This window comes from Mandrillus leucophaeus, unplaced genomic scaffold, assembly GCF_000951045.1.
Source record: "Mandrillus leucophaeus isolate KB7577 unplaced genomic scaffold, Mleu.le_1.0 Scaffold349, whole genome shotgun sequence".
Classification (NCBI taxonomy): Eukaryota; Metazoa; Chordata; class Mammalia; order Primates; family Cercopithecidae; genus Mandrillus; species Mandrillus leucophaeus.
The window spans coordinates 1,076,859-1,100,268 of record NW_012103687.1 but is presented as its reverse complement, the minus strand read 5'-3'; the positions used below and the strand labels follow the sequence as shown (position 1 = coordinate 1,100,268).

The 23,410-nt window shown below is 49.9% G+C and overlaps 1 protein-coding gene across 1 annotated transcript in view; it reads right to left on the bottom strand.

The window, feature by feature from the left end:
- Positions 1 to 12,317: 12,317 nt before the first annotated feature.
- The window catches only part of RSPH14 (radial spoke head 14 homolog (Chlamydomonas)), a 91,091-nt gene continuing 79,998 nt past the window's right edge, over positions 12,318 to 23,410 (bottom strand). The window contains exons 5-7 of the mRNA XM_011989179.1: positions 16,729 to 16,957; positions 14,684 to 14,820; positions 12,318 to 12,621 (exon numbers count right to left, since the gene is read on the bottom strand). Coding sequence (XP_011844569.1) covers positions 12,365 to 12,621; positions 14,684 to 14,820; positions 16,729 to 16,957 — 623 coding nt within the window. The 3' untranslated portion in view covers positions 12,318 to 12,364. The remainder of the gene's footprint in view (positions 12,622 to 14,683; positions 14,821 to 16,728; positions 16,958 to 23,410) is intronic.

Below are 23,410 nucleotides of genomic sequence, written 5' to 3'. Positions count from 1 at the left end.
CACAGGAGAAGATTCTGACAATACCTGGAGCTGAGTCAATTTAGAGAGCCGAGTAAAATACAGGTGTAGGGAAAGCAGTGGGAAAAGCTCTGTGGGCTCTCTGGGTTCCCAGCAAAGTCATTTCTGACTTGTCTAACAAAGTTACCTGGGGAGGGTTGCCAGAGAAACTGAGAAAAGGCCACAGAGAGAAGGAAACCTCCAGCTGAACTTTGTAACAATTCCAACCAAACAGGAAGTCTCCTGGCCAGAACTCCAGGGGAGGGCGTGCATCCAGTGTGCAGACTCCACAGGCAGGGAAGCACCGAAAGCCCTACTTGCTTTCACAGCTGGGTGCTGGTAGCCTGGGGCAAGTTCTCAGCCCTGCTCTCAGACTGCCTAGAAATAGACTCAGTGCTGTGGCATGGGGCACAGTGGGAGTGAGACCAGCCTTCTGGGTTTCATGGAAGCTGGGTGAGGCCTGTGACTTCCAGCGTTCCCCCGCTTCTCTGACAACCTGCATGATACAGCAAAGGCAGCCATAATTCTCCTAGGAGTATAACTCCATTGACCTAACCCCCATCCCCCACAGCAGCCACAGCAAGACCTGCCCAAGGAGAATCTGAGCTCAGACATGTCTCACCCTGCCCTTACCTGATGGTACTTCCCTACCCACCCTGGTAGCTGAAGACAAAGGGAATATACTCTTTGGAGTTCTAAGGCCCCACAGCCCCACCAACCACCTGATCCTCCCCATACTACCACAGCTGATGCTCTCTTGAAAGCCTCCCGGCAGGAGGCCAACCAGCACAAAAATAGTGCATTAAACAACCAAAACTAAGGACCCTCACAGAGTCCATCTCACCCCACTGACACCTCCACCAGAGCAGGTGCTGGTATCCACAATGAGAGACCCACAGATGGTTCACATTACAGAACTCTGTGCAGACAACCTCCAGTACTAGATAGGAACCTGGTAGACCTGCTGGGTGGCTAGATCCTGAAGGGAGACAAGAATCGCTACAGTGCGGCTCTCAAGAAGTCACTTCCCTAGGAAAAGGGGCAGAGTACTACATCAAGGGAACACTTGGTGGGACAAAAGAATCTGAACAACAGCCTTGACCACTAGACCTTCCCTCTGACAGAGCCTACTCAAATGAGAGGGAACCAGAAAACCAACTCTGGTAATATGACAAAACAAGTTCTTTAACACCCCCAAAAAAATCACACTAGCTCACCAGCAGTGGATCTAAACCAAGAAGAAATCCCCAATCTGCCTGAAAAAGGTGTCAGCGAAACTAAGCTTCATAAATGAAGGAAAGACAGTCTTTTTCAGACAAACAAATGCTGAATTTGCCACTACCAAGTCAGCACTACAAGAACTGCTAAAAGGAGCTCTGTATCTTGAAACAAATCCTGGAAACACATCAAAATAAAACCTCTTTAAAGCATAAATCTCATAGAACCTATAAAACAAAAATACCAATAAAAAACACAAAAAGACAAGGTATGCAGGCAACAAATAGCACAATGAATGGAATAGTACCTCACATCTCAAACCTAATGTTGAATTTAAATGGCCTAAATGCTCCACTTAAAAGATACAGAATCACAGAATGGGTAAGAATTCACCAATAAACTATCTGTGGCTTTCAAGAGACTCACCTAACACATAAGGATTCACATAAACTTAAGGTAAAGGGGTGGAAAAAGACATTCCATGAAAATGGACACCAAAAGCAAGCAGGAGCAGCTATTCTCCAATAGACAAAATAAACTTTAAAGCAACAGCAGTTTATTTATTTATTTATTTATTTGAGATGGAGTCTCGCTCTGTCGCCCAGGCTGGAGTATAGTGGCCGGATCTCAGCTCACTGCAAACTCCGCCTCCCGGGTTTACGCCATTCTCCTGCCTCAGCCTCCCGAGTAGCTGGGACTACAGGTGCCCGCCACCTCGCCCGGCTAGTTTTTTGTATTTTTTAGTAGAGACGTGGTTTCACCATGTTAGCCAGGATGGTCTCGATCTCCTGACCTCGTGATCCGCCTGCCTTGGCCTCCCAAAGTGCTGGAATTACAGGCCTGAGCCACCGCGCCTGGCCGCAACAGCAGTTTAAAAAGACAAAGAGAGACATTATATAATGATAAAAGGCTTTATTCAATGGGAAAATATCACAATCTTAAATACATGTGCACCTAACACTGGAGTTCCCAAATTACTACTAGCAATTACTACTAGACCTAAGAAATGAGACAGACAGCAACACAATAATAGTGGGGGACTTCAATATTCCACTAACAGCACTAGACAGGTCATCAAGACAGAAAGCCAACAAAAACAATAGATTTAAACTATACCCTGGAACAAATGGACTTAACAGATATTTACAGAATATTCTACCTAACAACTACAGAATATTCATTCTATTCATCAGCACATGAACTTTCTTCAAGATAGACCATGTGATAGGCCACAAAACAAGCCTCAATAACTTTAAGAAAACTGAAATTATATCAAGCACTCTCTCAGACCACAGAGGAATAAAACTGGAAATCACCTGCCAAAGGAATCTTCAACGTCATGCAAATACATGGAAATTAAATAACCTGCCCTTGAATGATCATTGGGTCAACAATGAAATCAAGGTGGAAATTAAAAAATTCTTCGAACTGAATGACAACAGTGAACAACCTATTAAAACCTCCGGGATACAGCAAAGGCAGTGCTAAGAGTAAAGTTCATAGCCCTAAATGTCTATATTGAAAAATCTGAAAGAGCACAGACAATCTAAGTTCAGAGCACAGACAATCTAAGGTCACACCACAGGAACTAGAGAAACAAAAACAAACCAAACCCAAACCCAGCAGAAGAAAGGAAATAACCAAGATCAGAGCAGAACTAAATACAATTGAAACAAAAATACGCAAAAGGTAAATGAAACAAAAGCTGGTTCTTTGAAAAGATAAATAAAATTGACAGACCACTAGCAAGATTAACCAAGAAAAGAAGAGAGAAAATCCAAATAAGCTCAATTAGAAATGAAATGGGAGAAATTACAACTGACACCACAGAAATACAAAAGATCATTCAAGGTTGCTATGAACACCTTTATATACATAAACTAGAAAACCTAGAGGAGAAGAATAAATCCTGGAATGATACAACCCTCCTAGCTTAAATCAGGAAGAATTAGATAACATGAGCCGTCCAATAACAACCAGCGAGATTGAAATGGTAATAAAAAATTACCAACCCAAAGAAGTCATCCGGGACCAGATGGATTCACAGCTGAATTCTATCAGACATTCAAAGAAGAGTTTGTACCATCCTATTGACACTATTCCACAAGATAGATAAAGAGGGAATCCTCCCTAAATCATTTTATGAAGCCAGTTTCACACTAATACCAAAACCAGGAAAGAACATAACCAAAAAAGAAAACTACAGACCAACATCCCTGATGAACATAGATGCAAAAATCCTTAACAAAATACTAGCTAACTGAATCCAATGACATATCAAAAAGATAATTAACCATGATCAAGCGGGTTTCATACGAGGGATGCAGGGATGATTTAACATACACAAGTCAATAAATGTGATACACCACATAAACAGAGTTAAAAACAAAAATCACATGATTATCTCAATAGATGCAGAAAAAGCATTTGACAAAATCTAGTATCCCTTTATGATTAAAACTCTCAGCAAAATCAGCATGCAAGGGACATACTTCAATGTAATAAAAGCCTTCTATGACAAACCCACAGCCAACATAATACTGAATGGGGAAAAGTTGAAAACATTCCCTCTGAGAACTGGAACAAGACAAGGATGCCCACTCTCACCACTTCTCTTCAACATAGTACTGGGAGTCCTAGCCACAGCAATCAGACAAGAGAAAGAAATAAAGGGCATCCAAATCAGTAAAGAGGAAGTCAAACTGTCATTGTTTGCTAATGATATGACTGTATACCTAGAAAACCCTAAAGACTACTCCAAAAAGCTCCTAGAACTGAAAAAAGAATTCAGCAAAGTTTCTGGGTGCAAAATTAATGTACACACATCAGTAGCTCTCCTATACACCAACAGCAACCAAGCTGAGAATCAAATCAAGAACTCAACCCATTTTACAACAGCTGCAAACAAATACAATACTTAGGAATATACCTAGCCAAGGATGTAAAAGACCTCTACAAGGAAAACTACAAAACAGTGCTGAAAGAAATCATAGACAACACAAACAAATGGAAACACATTCCATGCTCATGGATGGGTAGAATCAATATTGTGAAAATGACCATACTGCCAAAAGCAATCTACAAATTCAATGAAATTCCCATCAAAATACTACCATCATTCTTCATAGAACTAGAAAAAACAATCCTAAGACTCATATGAAACCAAAAAAAGAGCCCACATAGCCAAAGCAAGACTAAGCAAAAAGAACAAATCTGGAGGCATCACATTAGCCGATTTCAAACTATAGTATAAAGTCACAGTCATCAAAACACCATGGCACTGGTATAAGAATAGGCACATCGACCAATGGAATAGAATAGAGAACCCAGAAATAAACCCAAACACTTATTTTTGACTAAGCAAACAAATACATAAAGTGGGGAAAAGACACCCTATTCAACAAACAGTTCTGGGATAATTGGCAAGCCACATGTAGGAAGATGAAACTGGATCCTCGCCTCTCACCCTACACAAAAATCAACTCAAAATATATCAAGGACTTAAATCTAAGACCTGAAACTACAAAAATTCTAGAAGATAAAATCAGAAAACCCCTTTTACACCTTGGCTTAGGCAAGGATTTCTTGACCAAGAACCTAAAAGCAAATTCAATAAAAACAAAGATAAATAGCTGGGACTTAATTAAACTAAAGAGCTTTTGCACAGCAAAAGCAACAGTCAGCAGAGTAAACAGACAACTCACAGACTGGGAGAAAATCTTCACGATCTATACGTCTGACAAAGAACCAGTATCCAGAATCTACAACAAACTCAAACAAATTAGCAAGAAAATACAATCCTATCAAAAAGTGAGCTAAGGACATGAATAGAAAATTATCAAAAGAAGATATACAAATGGCCAACAAACATGAGAAAATGCTCAACATCACTATGATCAGGGAAATGCAAATCAAAACCACAATGTGAGACCACCTTACTCCTGCAAGAATGGCCGTAATAAAAAAAATAAAAAAATAATAGATGTTGGTGTGGATGCAGTGAACAGGGAACACTTCTACACTGCTGGTGGGAATGTAAACTAGTACAGCCACTATGGAAAACAGTGTGGAGATTCCTTAAACAACTAAAAGTAGAACTACCACTTGATCCAGCCATTCCACTACTGGATATGTACCCAGAGAAAAATCAGCTATTATACAAAAAAGATACTTCCACATGCATGTTTATGCAGCACAATTTGCAACTGCAAAAATGTGGAACCAACCCAAATGCCCATCAATCAATGAGTAGATAAAGAAACTGTGGCATATACATACAATGCAATACTACTCAGCCATAAAAAGGAAAAATTAATGGCATTCGAAGCAACGTGGATGAGAATGGAGACTGTTATTCTAAGTGAAGTAACTCAGGAATGGAAAACCAAAATTGTATGTTCTCACTCATAAGTGGGAGCTAAACTATGAGGATACAAAGGCATAAGAATGACACAATGGACTTTGGGGACTCTGTGGGAAAGGTAGGGAAGGGAATGAGGCAAAGAAGACTACAAATTGAATGCAGTGTATACTGCTCAGGTGATGGGTGCACCAAAATCTCACAAATTACTGATAAGAACTTACTCATATAACCAAACACCACCTGCTCCCCCAATGACCTATGGAAATAAAAAAATTAAAAATGAATTTAAAAACAAATTAAATTTAACAGAGTTTAATTGAGCAAAGAACAATTCATGAATCGGGCAGCCTCCTGAGCCAGAATAGGCTCAGGGAGACTCCAGTACAACCACATAGTGGAAGAAGATTATGGACAGAAAAGGAAAGTTACATACAGAAAACAAAAGTGGGGTAAAGAAATGGCCAGATTGGGTACAGCCTAGCATTTGCCTTATTTGAACATGGTTTGAACAACTGGCCCCTTTAACTGGCCAAAAATCAGTGATTGGCACAAGAGTAGGTTATAGTCTGTTTACACCTCCATTTAGGTTATAGTTCATTATGTACAGAGAAACTTTTAGGACAACATTAAAATATGTAAGGAGGCAACTTTAGGCTAAACTTGATTTAACTGCTGTGTGGGATGGCATTTGTGCCTTTGGGCTATGGGGTTGAATGACCAGCTGCTTTTTCCAGACTGGCTCCCACATCTCTTAGGTCACAGAAGCTGATAATAGTATAATTAATGGGCATTTGAGAATAGAGGCAAGGGTGTGGTGCTCAGGACTTCTCAGTCCCAAAATAGGCTATCTGTGTTCCTGCCCCTCCCCTTGTAACAGAGGCTCCTCTGTCCCTGTCTAATGAGTTCCCTCATTTCTGCTTCCTCCTCAGCCTCTGCTGCAGAGATGGGAACTGCCCAGCAGCCTCCCAGGAGCTGACCATGGTGCTAAGCCAGGTGAGCAGGCCCCAGGGGACAGGCCAGCACATGCTGCATGGACATCTGGGTGATGTTCAAGCCCCTCAGATAGGTGTTTCCCCTAGTTTGGCCTAGAGAAGTAAATGGCAACCTTCCTGTGATTTCTAGGCCCTTATCCTCAACAGCACCAAAAATGTGCCTTCGAGGGCCCCAGGACAGCCTTACTGTGGACCAAGTGCAGTGAAACTGGGAGTTGCCTTGAGAAGACACTCCCCAAGAGGTTGCCAAAGAGAATGGTGCCTATTTCCATGACTCAAAGGGCTTCCTCTGTCCTCCAAAGAGCAGTGATTGGAGCATAGAGGGGAAATGTTCCGAGGATCAGTGACCATCTGCTCTAGACCTATAGGGACAGAGAAGGGTGAGCAATTACTGCAGCACTGCAGGGAGGGTAATGTTCTTGTAACACCACCTCCACCAGACAGTTAGGGGGATCTGGGCATGCTGAGGTCAGTTCTTTCATATTAGGAGTAAGCCCATGGGTCTTCACACTGGACTTGTGGAGGCTGAGATGTGAGTCCCTACACAGGCTTCCCTCCTGTGCCATGGCCTGCCTGCATCCTGACCTTTGCCTATTCCCTCTGTTCTAGATGTAGGCAAGGAGACCAAGAGCTGCACCTGGATGATCTGGGACATGTTCTGTGGGCTGGAGACAGGAGGGTCCCAAAGTGGCCCCAGCAAAGGCAACTGAGGAGGTGGAGCATGGTGACGTGTTGCAAGGTGCAGAGGTGCTGGCTCTGGGAGAGGCAATTGAGAAAGTAGAGGTTGCTAAGAAGATGGAAGGTACAGAGTGGGGCAACATGTCAGAGAATCCCTACTGGAGGAGAGTCATGAGCATCAGTGGGATCATCATGATCATGCTCTAGGTCCTTGGCCTCATCTACTTTGCCTGAAGCAGCTGGGCTGGGGCTGTCCAGGAGGAGGCAGAGCTGCTGCTTCTCCAGGCTCATCATGAACAGGGACAAAGTGTTTCCTACTGGGAGACCCATGGGCCTGGGGCCAAGGATTACATTAATAAAAATGTTCCCTTGGTGTCATGCATCAAGGGCTACCAGCAGCAGTGCACACATGCCGTGTGGCAGGACAGAGCAAAGTCCATTCGCCATTACAGAAAGTATGCAAATGAGAACATCTGTTCCTTGACAAAATGAGTCATTTTCTCCAAATGGCTCCACTGCATAAACACTTTCACTTTAAATTTAATTTTGGCTTTTCATCTCTATATATATTTGGAATTTTTGCTTGTGTTTACTTCACTGTCACCAATTCTTTCGTGTACCCAACTTCCATTGCTTGGTTCTCTCCTTATTTTCCAAAGTATGGCCCTGCTGGCCAAGATGCTGAGTTGTGGAAGCCCCACCCCACCCCTGCAAGGGAATCTCACCTATAGGTGCTCTCCAGCACTGATGACCACACAGGCCATGGGGCAACAGGTGCCAGGGATGGAAGCTTTGGCCTCTGCCTGAACTTTGGTGGGACTGAGGTAGGCTCTGCTTTAACAGAACAGGCCTACCTACCACTCAACTCTGTTTAGCTTCTGTTGTGCTGCATTGCTTGAGAGCAGATTAAGAGGAAACTTCCTCCAGGCCAGTTCTCCCCAGTCACACTCACAGCCTGCCTGGCATCGGGACGTTATTGGAATCTGGCCCCATAGGTTAGATCCACTTGAGCTATCAGAGGACACTCCTGAGCCATGTTTCCATAGGGGCTCCCTAAACCTTGCCTTCACTTTTCTTATTACCAGTCCAAAATAATTTGTGTCTTTAGGAAAAGTTCCAGGTACCTTGAAATCATTTCATCATGGAATCACGCTCTGAAGGTATATTCACATGACCAGCCCTCATCCTTTCTTTAATCCTTCAGCTGACACTTTTGAGTGCCTAATATGTGCCAGCCACCATGTCGAGCTCGAAGAAAATAACCATGAACAAAGCACATGGGAACTTCTCTCCGGAGTATATGAAGTATGGTAGAAAACAAGCAATCACAGCAATAGCCATCATTTCATGTGCCCTGCTGTTTTCAGGTACAGGGTAGGTGCATTATCATATTCAACCCACAGAACCACCCTTGTGGAGGGACAAGAATTAGCCACATTTCACAGGGTGCAATGTGTGCACTGCAAGAGCACCCAGCAGAAACCTCCATTTAGCCTCAAAGTTGGGGAAAGGGGGAATCAGTTGGCTGGATAACAGAAGGGACATGTGTGGGAAAACATGTGGCAAGAGTACAAGGCGTGTTTGAGGATGCCGAGATATGGCATGTGCATGGAGAACAGCGAGAGGGAGAGAGTCGGAAGCCTGACCAGCAGGCCTTGTATGCTTTGCGGCCCTACGTCCCTGAAAGCATAGGCAAGGAAGTGATAGGATCAGATTTGCTTCCTGCTGCTGGGAAGATAAAAGTGAGACAGGAACACCCACCAGGACACTGCTAGAGCAAAGCAGGCAAGTTGGTGGCAGAGAGGTACAGAGGTGGAGACCTTTGGAGGGACAGGCCAGGGGTGACTCTGGCTGGAGCAGGTGAATGAAGGGGGCACCAATTCCAGAGACAGGCTGCACTGGAGTAACTGCAGGTATGGGGAAAAGATGAACTCATTTCTGACATGTAGAGTTTGAGCTGCATGAAGATGTTTATTGTCATCTTGATAATATTAAGCCTTCTAATCCATGAACATGGGATGTCTTTCCATATATTTAAGTCTTTAACATCTTTCAACACTATTTTGTTTTCAGTGTACAAATCTTGCATTCCTTTTGCTAAATTTATTTCTGAGTATTTTATTCTTTTTGATGGTATTGTAAATGAAACTGTTTTCTCAATTTTGTTTTTGGATGGTTCATTGCTAGTATTTGGGAACACAATTAATTTTTGTATATTGATCTTGTATCCTGAAAGCATGTTGAACTTACTCATTAGTTCTAATCATTTTTAAGTGTACTTCCTTGGGAGTTTTTTAATACAAAATCATGTAATCTGTGAATAGAGAGTTTACCCTTATTTACTTGCAGTCTGTATGCTCTTTCTTTTTCTTGCCTAACTGCCTAACTAGAACCTCCAGTACAATGCTGAATAGAGATGTCTTGTTTCTGATATCAGGGGAAAGCAATCAGGTTAATATAACGTCAGCTGAGTTTTTGCAGATATTCTTTATCATGTTGAGGAAACTACCCTCTTTTCCTAGTTTGGTGAGAGTTTGTTTTTCATCACGAATGGGTGTTGAACTTTGTGGAATGTTCTATTAAGATGATTATGTGACTTTTGTCCTTTATTCTATGTTATACTACGTTGACTGATTTTCATATGCTAAACCAACCTTGCATTCCTGGGGTAAATCCCAGTTGGTCATGCTGCATAATGCTTTTCATATGTTGCTGAATTTGGTTTGCTAATATTTTGTTGTGTTTTTGTTTCTATAATCATAACAAATATTGGTCGGCAGTTTTCTTGTAATATCTTTGAGTGGTTTTTGTTTGTTTGGCTGGAGTGCAGTGGTATGATCTCGGGTCACTGCAGCCTTGATCTCCCATGCTCAGGTGATTCTCCTGCCTCAGCCTCCCAAGTAGCTGGGACTACAGGCATGCACCACCACACCAGACTAATTTTTGTATTTTTTGTGGAGATGTTGGGATGACAGGCATGAGCCACTGTGCCCAGCTGATATCTTTGGTTTTGGTATCAGGGTAATATTACACTCATAGAATGAGTTGGGAGGTATTTCTTCCTCTTCTGTTTTTTGGAACAGTTTGTGAAAGATTGGTACTAATTCTTGCCTGGAGACATTTAAGGGTAGATGTTAAGTTGGACATAAGAATTCAGAACTCAGGAGAGAGGGTGGGGCTGTATACCCAGATTTGGGGGAGACAGGGGAGAGAGACCAGGCTCAGCTCAGAAGGGAACCTGTTAGAGAAGGCCCAAAGCCAGGCAGATGAGATTGCACAGGGAAAGTGGGAGAAGATAGGGCCTGAACAGAGGCATGAGAAGCATCAGCACGACCAGCCATATAAACAAAGACAGTTCTACAGAGGATACCAAGAGCACAGGGTCTTGCAGCAGGGAGTTTGGTAATCTTGGCCAGAGCCTGTGGTAGGGATAGAGCCAGCCTGCTGTGTTAAGGCAGGACTGGAACATGAGGAAATGGACATGAGGAAATGTTTCCTGAAGGAGAACAGATTTCCTCTTAGGGGGCCTTTTTTAAAGCTTTATTTTGAGAGAGTCTCACTCTGTCACCCAGGCTTGAGTGCAGTGGCATGATCTCAGCTCACTGCAGCCTCTGCCTCCTAGGCTCAAGTGATTCTCATGCATCGGTCACCCAAGTAGCTGGGAATACAGGCGTGTGCCATCACGTCCAGCTAATTTTTGTATTTTTAGTAGAGAGGGGGTTTTGTTATGTTGGCCAGGCTGGTCTTGAACTCCTGGCCTTGAGTGATCTGCCCACCTCAGCCTCCCGAAGTGCTGGAATTACATGAATGAGCCACTGCACCCAGCCCTCTTAGGGGTGCCTTTTTGAGAATGGGAATGAGCCTGAAACCCCAGCTGGGCCCAGCTGCCCATCCCTTCCACAACAAGAGGCCCTACTTGGATTCATCCTATGATTCCAGAGACAATAACTTCCCTGTGTTTCTTCTGGGAAAGTGAGGACCCCTGGGGCTCATTGAAAGGACTAAGAAGGGGCTCCCTTTGAGATTCTGGTTTTGCTGAAAGGTTTATTCTGGGAGGAGTGGGCACCTCACAGGAAATATGACTGCCAAGGGGTGATGTGAATGAAGGAAACCTTCTTTGAGACAGAGAGCTTCAGAAAGCTCCTGGGAAAGAGTAAGGCTCCAGCTCAGCCCCAGACGAAAGGGCCCAGCCCTGAAGCTGAGTTCTGCTCTGACAGCTCCTCCAACAGAGGCCAGGACAAGCTGCTTCTCCCCCAAAACGAGGAGAACCATTGCCTCGCCAGACCATGCAGAGATGAGTAGAGGGAGATTAAGGAGCTCTCCTGGTCATTCCCCAACCTCAGCCCCATGCCCCAGAGCCCCCTGCAGCTTGGCTTCTCCCCTCCTCCACCTCTCAGCCCACCTCTCTCTCTCCTTGCCTAAGCTCCCAGCCTCCTTGTCACCTTCACTGCAGGGAAGGAGCCCAGATGAAGGCACAGGCAGAAGAGGGCTGCCCTGGGGGCCACATACACCCAAGGGAAAGAGAAGGAAGGGTGGGATGGGCTTCAGGCCAACCTGGGGGCATGCTTGGATGACTTCCTTGCTTTGGAGAATAATGCGGCTGTTTAGGGTAAGATCTTAATGAGGAAACCCTGTCCTGAGCACTCGTCCCCGGAGGAGGCCTCTCCACGAAGAACCTGCATTGGGTTTCACCTATCACCTTCCATCCCATCACCCAGGGTGGGGAAGGGGCAGACCTGGCAGAGCAGAGCCACACCCAGCCACACCCCAGGGATCAGTCACTCAGTCTTCTGAAACCTGGGTGGTGCCTGGCCCATCTGGGTTCCTTCCTTCTCCTAGCCCAAGTCCCTGCCCCCAGCCTTGTCCCTGGAGGGCTCAGCCCTGCTCCCCTCCTTCTGAGGGGGACTCTTGGCCCCAGGAGAGAGTACAACTCCAAGGTCACTTCCCACTCATCCCCCACACTGGGTTCAGCCTGTGCCACCCAGGACCTGGTGCTTCTGGGCCTGGCAAGAGACCGAGAGAAGATGTGACTGTGCTCCAGGAACAGAAAGTGCCATTCGGACCCAAGATAAAGAGACTGAGCGCATTTATTCACACACAGAGGTGGATGAGGGGCTCAGGGTTTGAACTCGATGACACTGACGGCGATCCGGGCTGCCCGCTGTAAGGCTTCAGCCACTTGAGGCTTTTCGTGAGATTCCACCTCCATGGCACGGAAAGTGGGCACGTGCACCTGCAGGACCTTGCGGCCCTCGGGGGCCTCTGCCAGCATGGTAAGGGCCTTGGTGGCGTTCAGGCGCGCTACGGTCATGGGGGAGTGCAGCAGCTCCAGGAGCGGGCTGATGGCTTGTGCCTCCAGGGCCGCATACTTCCCTGTAGGCCACCAACACAGGGCGTTCCTAACAGCCCAAGGGGCCCTCTTCTCACCCCCTCACCCTAGCCCTCTCCTGACCCTCCTCCTTGTGCAGTCTCAAGGGGTTTATGCCTGGTTTACGCCCCACCAACATGCCCTCACCCTCAGGGCTCTTGCGCCTTGGCTGAGTCCAGCCTGGGTCTGGCCCCTTCATCTCTTGCCTTTCCGGCCTCAACCGGCTAATCTCAGCCCAGGAGTTGTATCCTGCCCAGGAGTTCAAGAGCAGCCTGGGCAACATAATGAGATTCCATCTCTACAAAAATTTAAAAATTAGCCAGATGTGGTGACAGGTGCCTATAGTCACAGCTACTCAGGAGACTGAGGTGGGAGGATCACTAGAGCCTGAGAGTTTGAGGCTACAGTGATTGTGACATTGTACTCCAACCTGGGTGACACACTGAGACCCTGGCTCTTAAAAAAAGCAAACCCAGCCGGGCGCGGTGGCTCACGCCTGTAATCCCAGCACTTTGCTGAGGCGGGCAGATCACGAGGTCAGGAGATCGAGACCATCCTGGCTAACACGGTGAAACCCCGTCTCTACTAAAATTGCAAAAAAATTAGCCGGGCGTGGTGGTGGGCACCTGTAGTCCCAGCTACTGGGAGGCTGAGGCAGGAGAATGGCGTGAACCTGGGAGGCGGAGCTTACAGTGAGCTGAGACCGTGCCACTGCACTCTAGCCTGGGCGACAGAGCAAGACTCCGTTTAAAAAAAAAAAAAAGTAACTCAATAGTTCATTTATGTTGCCGATATTTCTTGAGCACCTACTCTGCACAAAACACACACGGTTCCCGGGAGATGTCCTCCTCAACCCTTCGCTGCCCCTTCCTGCTGTCCTTGCCGGCCCTACACTCCTGCAGTTCCCAGCGGACTCTCCCCTTTGCTGGTGGAACCTTTCAGCCTGGGCCCTGCCAACTGCCATTGTCCTTGGGGTTGATTCCAAGCCCTTCCCAGAGGAGGCTTGGCACCTGTGTGTGCCCCACCCATGCTGGGCTTCTCCTTCACATCCCTCATCACTGCCTCCCAGGGCCTGGCACGTGGCAGGGGCTTCAAGACCCTCAGCTGGAGTGCCAGCTTGGGAATAAGTGGCCTCATCTCCCTGGGTCCCAGCCTCTTGTGTGTCGAGCCCCGTGGCCCTCCAAGCACTCCTGCAGGAAGCCTGGACCGAGAGGGACACTGGGCTGAGGCTGTCCCAAGATAAACACGCAGGGGGAGCCCCTGCCACCATGCAGTCAGCATCCTGACTATACCAGTAAAAGGAGGGGCTGTGGACTCCAAGAAGGACCCAACCTCTCCCATCTGCGTACCTCAAGCAGCGTTAGGGTCAGGTGTGGAGGGCCTGGGAGGACCTGTCTTTGGGAGGCTGATTGCAATTCCAAGCCCAGATGGTCCTCTGTGGAACTCAAAGGACGCACAGGGCCCCAGGCTGGTGGGTGCGTAGGGGTCAGAGGGAAAGTCAAACGCTTTCAGGGGACCTGGGAGTGCCATGCCCTAGTCTGCCAGGTGTGGAAACAGCCCAGCGTTCTTCCATTCGCCCAGGGTTGGGTGACTTAGAGGGGAAGCCTGACTGGTTGGGAGTCCCAATTCTGAATTTGCCCCCTGCCCCAGTTTAAAAAAGTAATTATGATGAATAAACACCATAGAGTCCAGGGCTCCAGGATTTGCTTAGACCTCAGGATAACAGAATCATGAATGGTAAACTAATCAACTCCTGGGTCACAGCTCACGAGGGGCCTGGGTGGGAGGTGGGAATTCCAGGCCCAGGGAACAGACTGGTGTGAAGGCACAGAAGTCCTAATGTGAGTGACCGGTGAGGGGCCACTGTGCTGGGGAGAAGAGGGAGGGCTGAGCCTCAGACCCAACCTTGAAAGGACATCAGTGATAGACCAAGGGGGGGGTTGTTTTTTTTTTTTTTTGCAAAGTGTGGGGTTTGGGGAACAACACTCAGCCCCTGAGCACAGAAAGCTCATCATGGCTGCTAGCCTGCCGGGGTCTCCCTCCCTGTGGCACCCCCGACCGCCTCACCTTCAGTTATCACTGTGGCGAACATCAGGGCCCCGGCGGCATTAGACTTCACATGCTCCACCGGGTCTTTCAGTAGATGCACCAGGATGGGGATGACGTCAAACTTACACACCTGTTTCTTGCCCTCTCGAGATATGCTGGGGCAGAGAGAGAACAGAGAGGGGCTCTGCTTGGAAGGGAGAAGAGGGGCAAGGCCCAGGAGTGCTCCAGGGAAACACAAAAGAAAGAATTGTGTTGGGACTACCCCAGGTAGTCCAAGGACTGGTCCCCATGATCCAGGACTGGTCAAGGCGGGGATGCTGGGCTGCAGAGGAGAATTGGTGTGAATGCGGCCCACTGCGAGTGAAGACCAGGGAGTGACAGGGCCTCATTCTGAGCCAGCACACAGAAAAGAAACAGGGCACATTCTCCGTGGCCCCAAAATGGGAAAGAGCAGGACCCAGGGGTGTCAACCACAGGGAGACCCGTTTTGACTTTGCCTAGGAGCCAGAGCTGCCAGTGATGGGTCAAGCTGCCCCCAACAGCAGTGGCTGCCAGGCACTGGGCAACTGCAGCTAAGGACTCAGACCAGGTGACCTTTAGGCCACTTACTCTGGCACTGAATGAAGTTGTGGAAATGAGGATGATGACTCCCTAAAAGTTTCCTGTGAGAGGGTCAATTCTGTCCCCTAAAAAGCAAGGGTTCCCTGGGCCAGGAAACACTGTTCACAAGCCCCACAGGAGTGTCACAGTGCAAAGACCCCTGTGTCACTTAATCAACCTTTCCCAAACGTAGCCACCAAAGAACCTTCATTTTTGTAGAGCTCTTAATGACCTCAAAGACACAGGTGTTCCCTGGGAAACAGATTGAGAAATGGGGTTGGCCAGCCACTAGCTGTGACCTTGGGAGCCTGTGGAGCTTTCAGGACAGTGGGACTCAACCCCGAGGCCCGTGATCAAAGATGCAGAGTCCTGGACCCCACATGCAGGGATTCCCCGATTCGTTCACACAGCGAGACACTGAGACAAAAGCTGGGTTTCTCCAGCTCAGCGCTCTTTAGGGCCAGATAATTCTCAACTGGGGGCCAAAGCTCCACCGCTGCAAACCCTGGGTTTAGGGCAGGAAACAGAGGAAAGCCCTGTCCTCAGGAGCTTCCCTCGGGGATGACACACAAAGTAACGGCAGGGATGGTGTTCACAGTGAACATGGGAGGACGGGGGACAGCGGGGAGGTTACGGTTTCAGAGAGAGAGCTCTCTCCTGGCAAGCCACTCTCGTGGTCACACAGGAAGGGGACCTCTGAGCAGACCTAAGAATGACGGGGCTGGGACAGGGTCCAGGAATCTGCTTTTTCACAAACCTCCCGGGGGCCTGGGTCAGGAGCCCCACTTGCAGAAATACTGGCCTGGCCTCTAGTGAGACTCTCAGAAGAGAAGCCAGGACTCAGGGAAGGCAAGAGGGCCTCCACTAAAGAGACGTAGCCCCAGCTAAGGCACGGACTCTGGGGGTCGGTGACCAGCCCATCCTTGTGAAGAGGGGCCCAATGTGAGAACACACACCGCACCCCGCCCCTTGCAACTTTGAGGCTTTGTGCTCCCTCAGTTTCCAGGCCAGGATGTAGACTGTGATCTTGTGTGGCCTGGGGTGAGAGACAAGACACTGCCTCCATTTCTCACCTGTGAAGGCAGACATCGCCTCCCTGGAGGGTTGTCTAAATGTGAGGTTTGGAGACAACGCCTGGCACACAGGAGGCACTCAGTGACTGCTGGGTGTCATAATCATCACCAGTGCATCTCCTGTGCTGGCCTTCCTCATGGGGAGGGGGTGCCAGTCGTCTGGCTTTGTTCAGCCTGAGGGGTTTTCTGGGATACAGGACACTCCCAGGCCAAAGGGATGGTGGTCACCCTAGGGGAGAAGGTCATCCTCCGTCCCAGCTTCCTCCTGCCCCTAGGCACAAGCAGGCAAGGGGAAGCAGGCCCAGGGTGGCCGCCCTTGAGCTCTGAACCAGCCCAGCTCAGGTGCCTTCTCCCAGCCTTGGCAGAAACCCAGCCTAGGCCAGGACTCACCTGACATTAAGGAGCGCATGAGCGGCCTTGCTGCGGATGTTCTCGTTGACACTGAGGAGCTTCTGCTTCAGGACAAGCACCACGTTGCTGCCCAGGGCCTCAGTGGCATCCTCCCGCAGGCAGAGGACCAGTGTGTCCAGGATGAGCTCCTGGAACTCCTCCTCCCGCTCCACCTGCAGCTTCCACACCAGCGGGGAAATCAGACCCTTGCTGATGATCTCTTGGGCCCCTACAAGGCAGGAAAGGGCGCTGAGGGCGGGCCAGCCACCCACCCACCCATGCCAGTTGGCCTGCAAGGCTCAAGGAGGGTCTTGCAGAGCCAGTGGGTGGGTTTGACAAGAGGACTTGCAAGTGCCACCCCCCCACACACGTCCTCCCTGGCCAGGGGCCTGAGCGGCCAGCAGGCGGCTGCAGTGACAGCCATGTCGGGCGGAGGGCAGAGGCTCAGAAGACCCGGGAAGGACCAGCCTTTGGTCACCAGTGTCTCAGGGGGCATCCACCATAGCAGGCGCACGTCAGCCGGAGAGGCAGTAGCCACCCCTCAGAGAGCCAACAGCTCACTCCTGTGGGGCCCAGGCACACTAGGAGACCTCCACTCTTCCCTCCCCCTGCCCCAGAGTTGGGGAGCCAGTCAAGCCCCCACTTCCCATTCACCAAAATATTTCAAAGCTGCTGGAGACCCCACACTGGTCTGACCAGTCCTTGAGAAGAGCTTGGGTTTGACTCTGAGACAGAAGACCTAGAGTACAGGCCAGTGTCTTGCACACCAAAAAGAGCTGTGCCTCAACTCTGTGCTCTGGTCTTCAAGGGACCTCGGGCTCTGTGGGAAGGGGGGCTCCACATGGCACCGCTGGGGTGCAGGTACTGGGAGAAGCACAATGAGGCAAGACTCCCCCATAAACAGACCCCACCTGGCTCCTCCCAGCTCCCTTCCCTCCTAAGGAATGTCAGCAAGTGGCTGCCTAGAGAATCCAGAACTTGGGCACGAGTGGCATCCTGAGGAGCCCAGGACGGTGGGCAGAACAGCCCTCCTGAGTCACTGAGATGAGATGCACAGGGAATGTGCAAAGTGCCCTTCCCCATGGCATGCGGCTGCCCTCACCATTGCCCTGCAGCCCACTGCCCACTGCAAAGCCATCTACAGCCCCCAGGGAGGTGGCCACCAGCAGACACCTCTTTCTTCCGCCCTCCCCAGCTAAACTGTCTAATTTACTCTAGAGAGAGAAATAAACAGGTTGATTAGCCTAAAGGTCTCCAAGTGCCAATTAGTACCAGGGATTTCCTCTTTGAAGACATCACCCCAGCCTTCTTCCCCTGCTCCCTGAGGACATCAAACTGCAGGTGCCCAGGATGATGGGGTAGAGAGGCAGAGCAGGGTGCTGAGTGACTCTTACTGTCCCCCCATGTCTCATAATGTCCAGGGGCTCCCCGTGCCCCATCCCCCAGGTTCCCTGGGGTGGTGTCGGGTGGCTCCCAGTGCCCCTGGCTACCTTCTCACTGGGGTATAAGATGGAGCAGCTAGCTGTGCCGTTTGTTCTCAGGGCTCTGACCACCCAGGAAAAGTGGGTTCCTGTTGCTTCTAGAGTGTTGGGCTTTTTTATTTAATGTGCACAGATTTCAAAAAAAAAAAAAAAAAAAGGCCTAGGTCTCATTCTAAACACATCGCTTCCAAGCTGTGTGACCTTGGATGAGTTACTCAACCTCTCTGAGCCTAGTTTCCTTATCACTGAAATGGGCCTACCTGGCAGGGGATTGTGGATGAAAATGTGTTCCACGTGCTGTGGATTTCTTCATCCATATAAGGGTCTGTCCCTGTGTGCCCAGAACATCTGGGCCTAGGGTGGCAAGAGTCTCCTGAATTCCACCAACACTGAGCCCCAGTTACAAGCAAGGGCCTGCTGGGGGCTGAGGGGTAGGATACAAGACAAATGCTGCACAGCCCAAGCCCTGCAGAGCCCGTTGGTGCAGAGCCCCTGCCACCCCTGCTGGAGGCCTGATCCTCTCTCCCGCGCAGCTCCCTGCTTTGCCCAGACCACACACCTGGCCTCCTGCTCCCGCTCTGCTTCCCCTCAGGTTCTGCCCACGGTCTCCCTACCCACTCCTGGCTATAGATCCAACTCAGCGGTGACCTGGACGGCCCTCTTCCAGCTCACGGCAGGGAGGTGACAATTTGACCTTCTATTAATTTTGCTGGCAGATGGAAGGACAAGGTTCTGGGATGGGGACACCTGAGTAAAGACCTGGGGGTAAGGAAGTTGTTAATTTTCAAATCACGGCTAGATTGTAGCCTCATCTGCACCTATCTGAGCTTCCCAGGAAATCCCTGGGACAGGTGTCGTTGCTGGAGCTGCTGCATGAGTCAGGATGGGCACAAGTTGGGGGAGGGATACAGAGAGAGTTGAGGTCAGAAAAGTCAACATTCAGGGTGTTCACCTCCATTGCCCACCTCTCCTTGGTGAGGAAACTGAGGCCCAGAGAGGCAACTTGAATACCCAAGGTCACACAGCAGATGGTGGCAAAGCCAGGCAGGGCCCTCAGCTCCTTGGGTTTTGTTTCTCAGGCATTTGTCTTGTACTTCTGCTCCTAGAAATGCTTAGCACAGGGACCGGGGTTCATTTTGAGACAGAGGGAGAAGATTAAAAATAAAACGCGTGCCGGGTGTGCCTTTCTGCTCGTTCACTTTGCTTCTTTTCAGCTAAAAGAAGAGTCTCGGGCCTGGCTATTTATAACTAACCCAGATCTGCGATGGTTTGCTCAAGTGGGGGTGGGGCACACAGACCCCAGGGAAACAGTCCGGGAAACCCACCCAACTGGGCGGTAGCCTGAGAGTCTGCTGGGGGTGGGGGGTGGTTGCAGAGGAGGTAGGACAGGTGGGGCACAGAGAACCAGCCAGATGGGGTGGCACCAGAGCAGGCCAGGCTCTGGGCCATCCATGGTTTAGAAACAAGCAACACATGCCCACCCCACCCCCGGGAAGCGGGAAAACTAGTGGAAGAGTCAGCTGGGGACAGGTCATTACAGAACAGGTTGACATGTGTGTAGACCAGGAATTCCAGGGTCCTAGGGGCTCTGGAGGTGCACAAAGGGAGGCCCTGGGGAAGCTGGTTCTCATGGAGATGAAGGAGAGTCCAGAACAGCAGGGGAACAAAGGTGTGTTTGTGGGGAGTGCCCGATCTGGCCTGGCTGATATGTAGGGGCTAGGATGGGTTCAGCGGTTGATGAGCCAAAGAGATCCATTGGGATAGAGGGGTCACGGATGTCCATGGTGTGCAGCCCCAGTGGTGGAGTTTGGGTCATTTTCTTTATCTTATTTTTTTTATGAGACAGAGTCTCGTTCTGTTACCTAGGCTGGAGTGCAGTGACATGATTTCCACTCACTGCAAGCTCCGCCTCTCGGGTTCACGCCATTCTCCTTTCTCAGCCTCCCGAACAGCTGGGACTACCGGTGCCCACCACCACACCTGGCTAATTTTTTGCATTTTTAGTACAGATGGTGTTTCACTGCATTAGCCAGGATGGTCTCAATCTCCTGACCTCGTGATCCGTGAAGGTGGGTCATTTTCTTTGCAGAGGGGGCAGGAGGTGCGGGTGCTGACACCATTTTCAGGGGCCACTCCTCAGCCAGCTGTGCCTGCTGGGTTGGGGAGGTGCTGAGTGGCCTCAGTCACCACCAGGACAGAGCACCAGCACCCAGGTTCTGGTCACAGCCACACCCTTTCCTGCCAGAGGACTGCACATCCACACATGGCATCTGGGGCCCACCTTGCCACAGGTGACCCACCTGTCCAGCTTTAGCCTTGCGTGGCCCTGTGCCCTGAACTCGCGGCCCACTGAGCCTGTCTTTGCTCCAAGGGGTGCTTCTCTGTCCTCAGCTTTCTTGGCTTCCCAGTAGCCGGGAGCATGGTTAACAGCTTCTTCCTTCACCACACGCTCTCTTCCCGTGCCTCTGGTACTCTCCATTCTCTGGTTCCTGACCACCTCTCCAACTGCTCCTCCATCTTTTTGGTAAGCACCATCTCTTCCTCCAGTGGTCCCCACCTTCTGCCCTTCTCTCACCTCCCTGGGTCCTGATAATACCCTGCTACTGTCTCCCAACATGCTCTGCCATCTCACAGCCACAGCAGACCCTGCACTGTACTCGGCCTCACAGACTGACTTCTGTGCTCACTCCCACTTCCTCTGGACTGACTGATGTTTTCATTATTTTACTATGTCCAGTAGGACAACTCACATTGTCTGTGAGACCATGCCTACTGTAAATAGGGAACAAAAACTCGTCCTCCTCCTTCTCAAATTCAAAAGACTATCGTTAAAACTCTCTAGTGGTTCTTAGGCCAACGTCCCGACCCTACTGTCACGAGCTGGCATCTGTGCATGGGCAATGGCCCTGGCCACGTTGATCTTCTCTGGGTTCTTCCTGGCCTCGTGCTCCTTCATGTCCTGCACCCTCCCCACCTTGGAACTCACTTCCCTCCCACCCTATGTGACTGGCCACCTCCACGTCTGCTATGGCCTCATTCTAAGCATCTCTTTCTTTGGGAAGCTGGCCCAATGCCCAATGCTCCCCTACTCCCCGTGCCCCCAGAGCCCCAATGGGTCTCCTCAGATAACCTCACATGATTGTAAGGCCCAATCGTTGTTTGCTTTCTGCCCCTGCCCTACAGTCAGAGGATCTGCCAGTAAGGGGCCCGTCTGAATCCTAGAACTGTGCCTACAACTATACCCTGGTGGAAGAGGCTATCTGTAAGTGACTGCTGCATGAATACAATATTGGTTTGATGCCAGGTGAGATGCCCCTCTCTTAATTTGAGGTGGTCATCAGCGTCAAATCAGGGAGGTGTCAGCCAGCCCCAGTGGACCCCTCTGCAAGCTAGCCTCTGCTCTACACCTGGACCACTGGAAAGGGCCGTCCCTCTGTTGCACATGGGCTTACCCCTGCAAACAACTCAACTCTGAACCCCTCAACTCTGCAGTGGAAACAGACTCTGGCTATCCCAAGACATGCTAAAATGCATTTCCTGTATACATTAACCCTCAGAATCACCCTCTGACCACAGTCTGTTACATTCCCTGTCCACAGAAGAGGAAACAAAGGCTCAGACAGGTAGCACAGCTGCTGGTCTCTGTGTGGTCCTCCTGGTGAGAGGTCCAACCTGACACAGTCTGGTAGTGTGGAGGGCAAGCACAAAGTATAGCCCCTCAGGCCGGGCGCGGTGGCTCAAGCCTGTAATCCCTGCACTTTGGGAGGCCGAGACGGGCGGATCACGAGGTCAGGTGATCGAGACCATCCTGGCTAACAAGGTGAAACCCCGTATCTACTAAAAAATACAAAAAACTAGCCGGGCATGGCGGCGGGCGCCTGTAGTCCCGGCTACTCGGGAGGCTGAGGCAGGAGAATGGCGTAAACCCGGGAGGCGGAGCTTGCAGTGAGCTGAGATCTGGCCACTGCACTCCAGCCTGGGCGACCGAGCGAGACTCCGTCTCAAAAAAAAAAAAACAAAAAACAAAGTGTAGCCCCTCAGCCACTGGCTGAATTCCCTTGGTCCTCACTGGACACCTCCAGTGAGCAACAGGTTCGCCTCCATGATGCCCATAACAAATATACGTCCTGTTCCTGACAGTTTAGGCAGTACCCTCGCAGGTGGCCCACGACCGTGCGGGTACGTAACGCAATGGTCTCCATCTCACAGCAGAGGAAACATTCCCAGGGAGGTTACGGGATGATGCTGAGATGCCATAGTGTCCGGCTGGCAAAGCCAGGCACAGTAGCCCCTGCCTCCCCACCACAGAGCTACGATGGAGAGACCACTCTATTGACCTCTGCCATGGTCAGGTCCAGGGCTGCTGCTCAAAGAATGGCACGATCCACATAATTTGACCACAAAGGTGTAAGGTGATAAGGAAGGTGTTAGCTGGGAAGGCATCTGCACTTTGCCAGAGATGCTCTAGGATACACAAAGCTTCAGGTTACAAAGATGGAGAAGACAGAGAGCAGCATTCACGTCTTGGCCCTCTGGCTTGAGAGTCTTTTAAGCATGGAAGTGAGGGGGCTCCTGGCCCTGAGGTCCACAGACAGGCTTTGAAATTGAAAGCAGAATTTTGCAGCCTGGGTTCAGCTGCATTCTGCTGAGGGTCTGATGCTTTCCACGAGCTTCCCAACAGCGCCAATGGCCTTAACTGAACTGGCTCCCTCACTCTTGTCTGGGCTGGGGGCCAGCTCCTTGGTCCTTCTCCCTTCCTTCCCTCCCAAGGCCACCTTTCCGTGTGCCAGGATTGCCAGGGACGCCAAAGAGCCCCTACACACTGGAGCAGCAGAGATGACTAATGCACCCTCCCATCGCGGCACAAACCTCACCGTTGTAAATCGTTAGGGTTTGCATAGGCCTTTCACACGTTCTGAAGGATTGGTGAGACAATCCAGGAAAGCAGGTGCCACTAGCCCCACTTTGCAAACAGAAAGGCTGGAAGAGGTCAGTCGGTTGCCCAAGGACGCAGAGCTCACAAGAGGCCGAGCTGGGTTTGAACCCGAGTGGAGAGAAGGTGAGCCGGGACGACTGGCTGCAGTTAAGAGGGCCAGGGCCATGCCTGGGCTCAGGCTCGTTTTCCCGGGCTGCCAGAAGTAGCCCCTCGGGCTCGGCTACCAGGCCTCAGCGCAGCGGAGTCACTGGGACGCCGGCGCGGG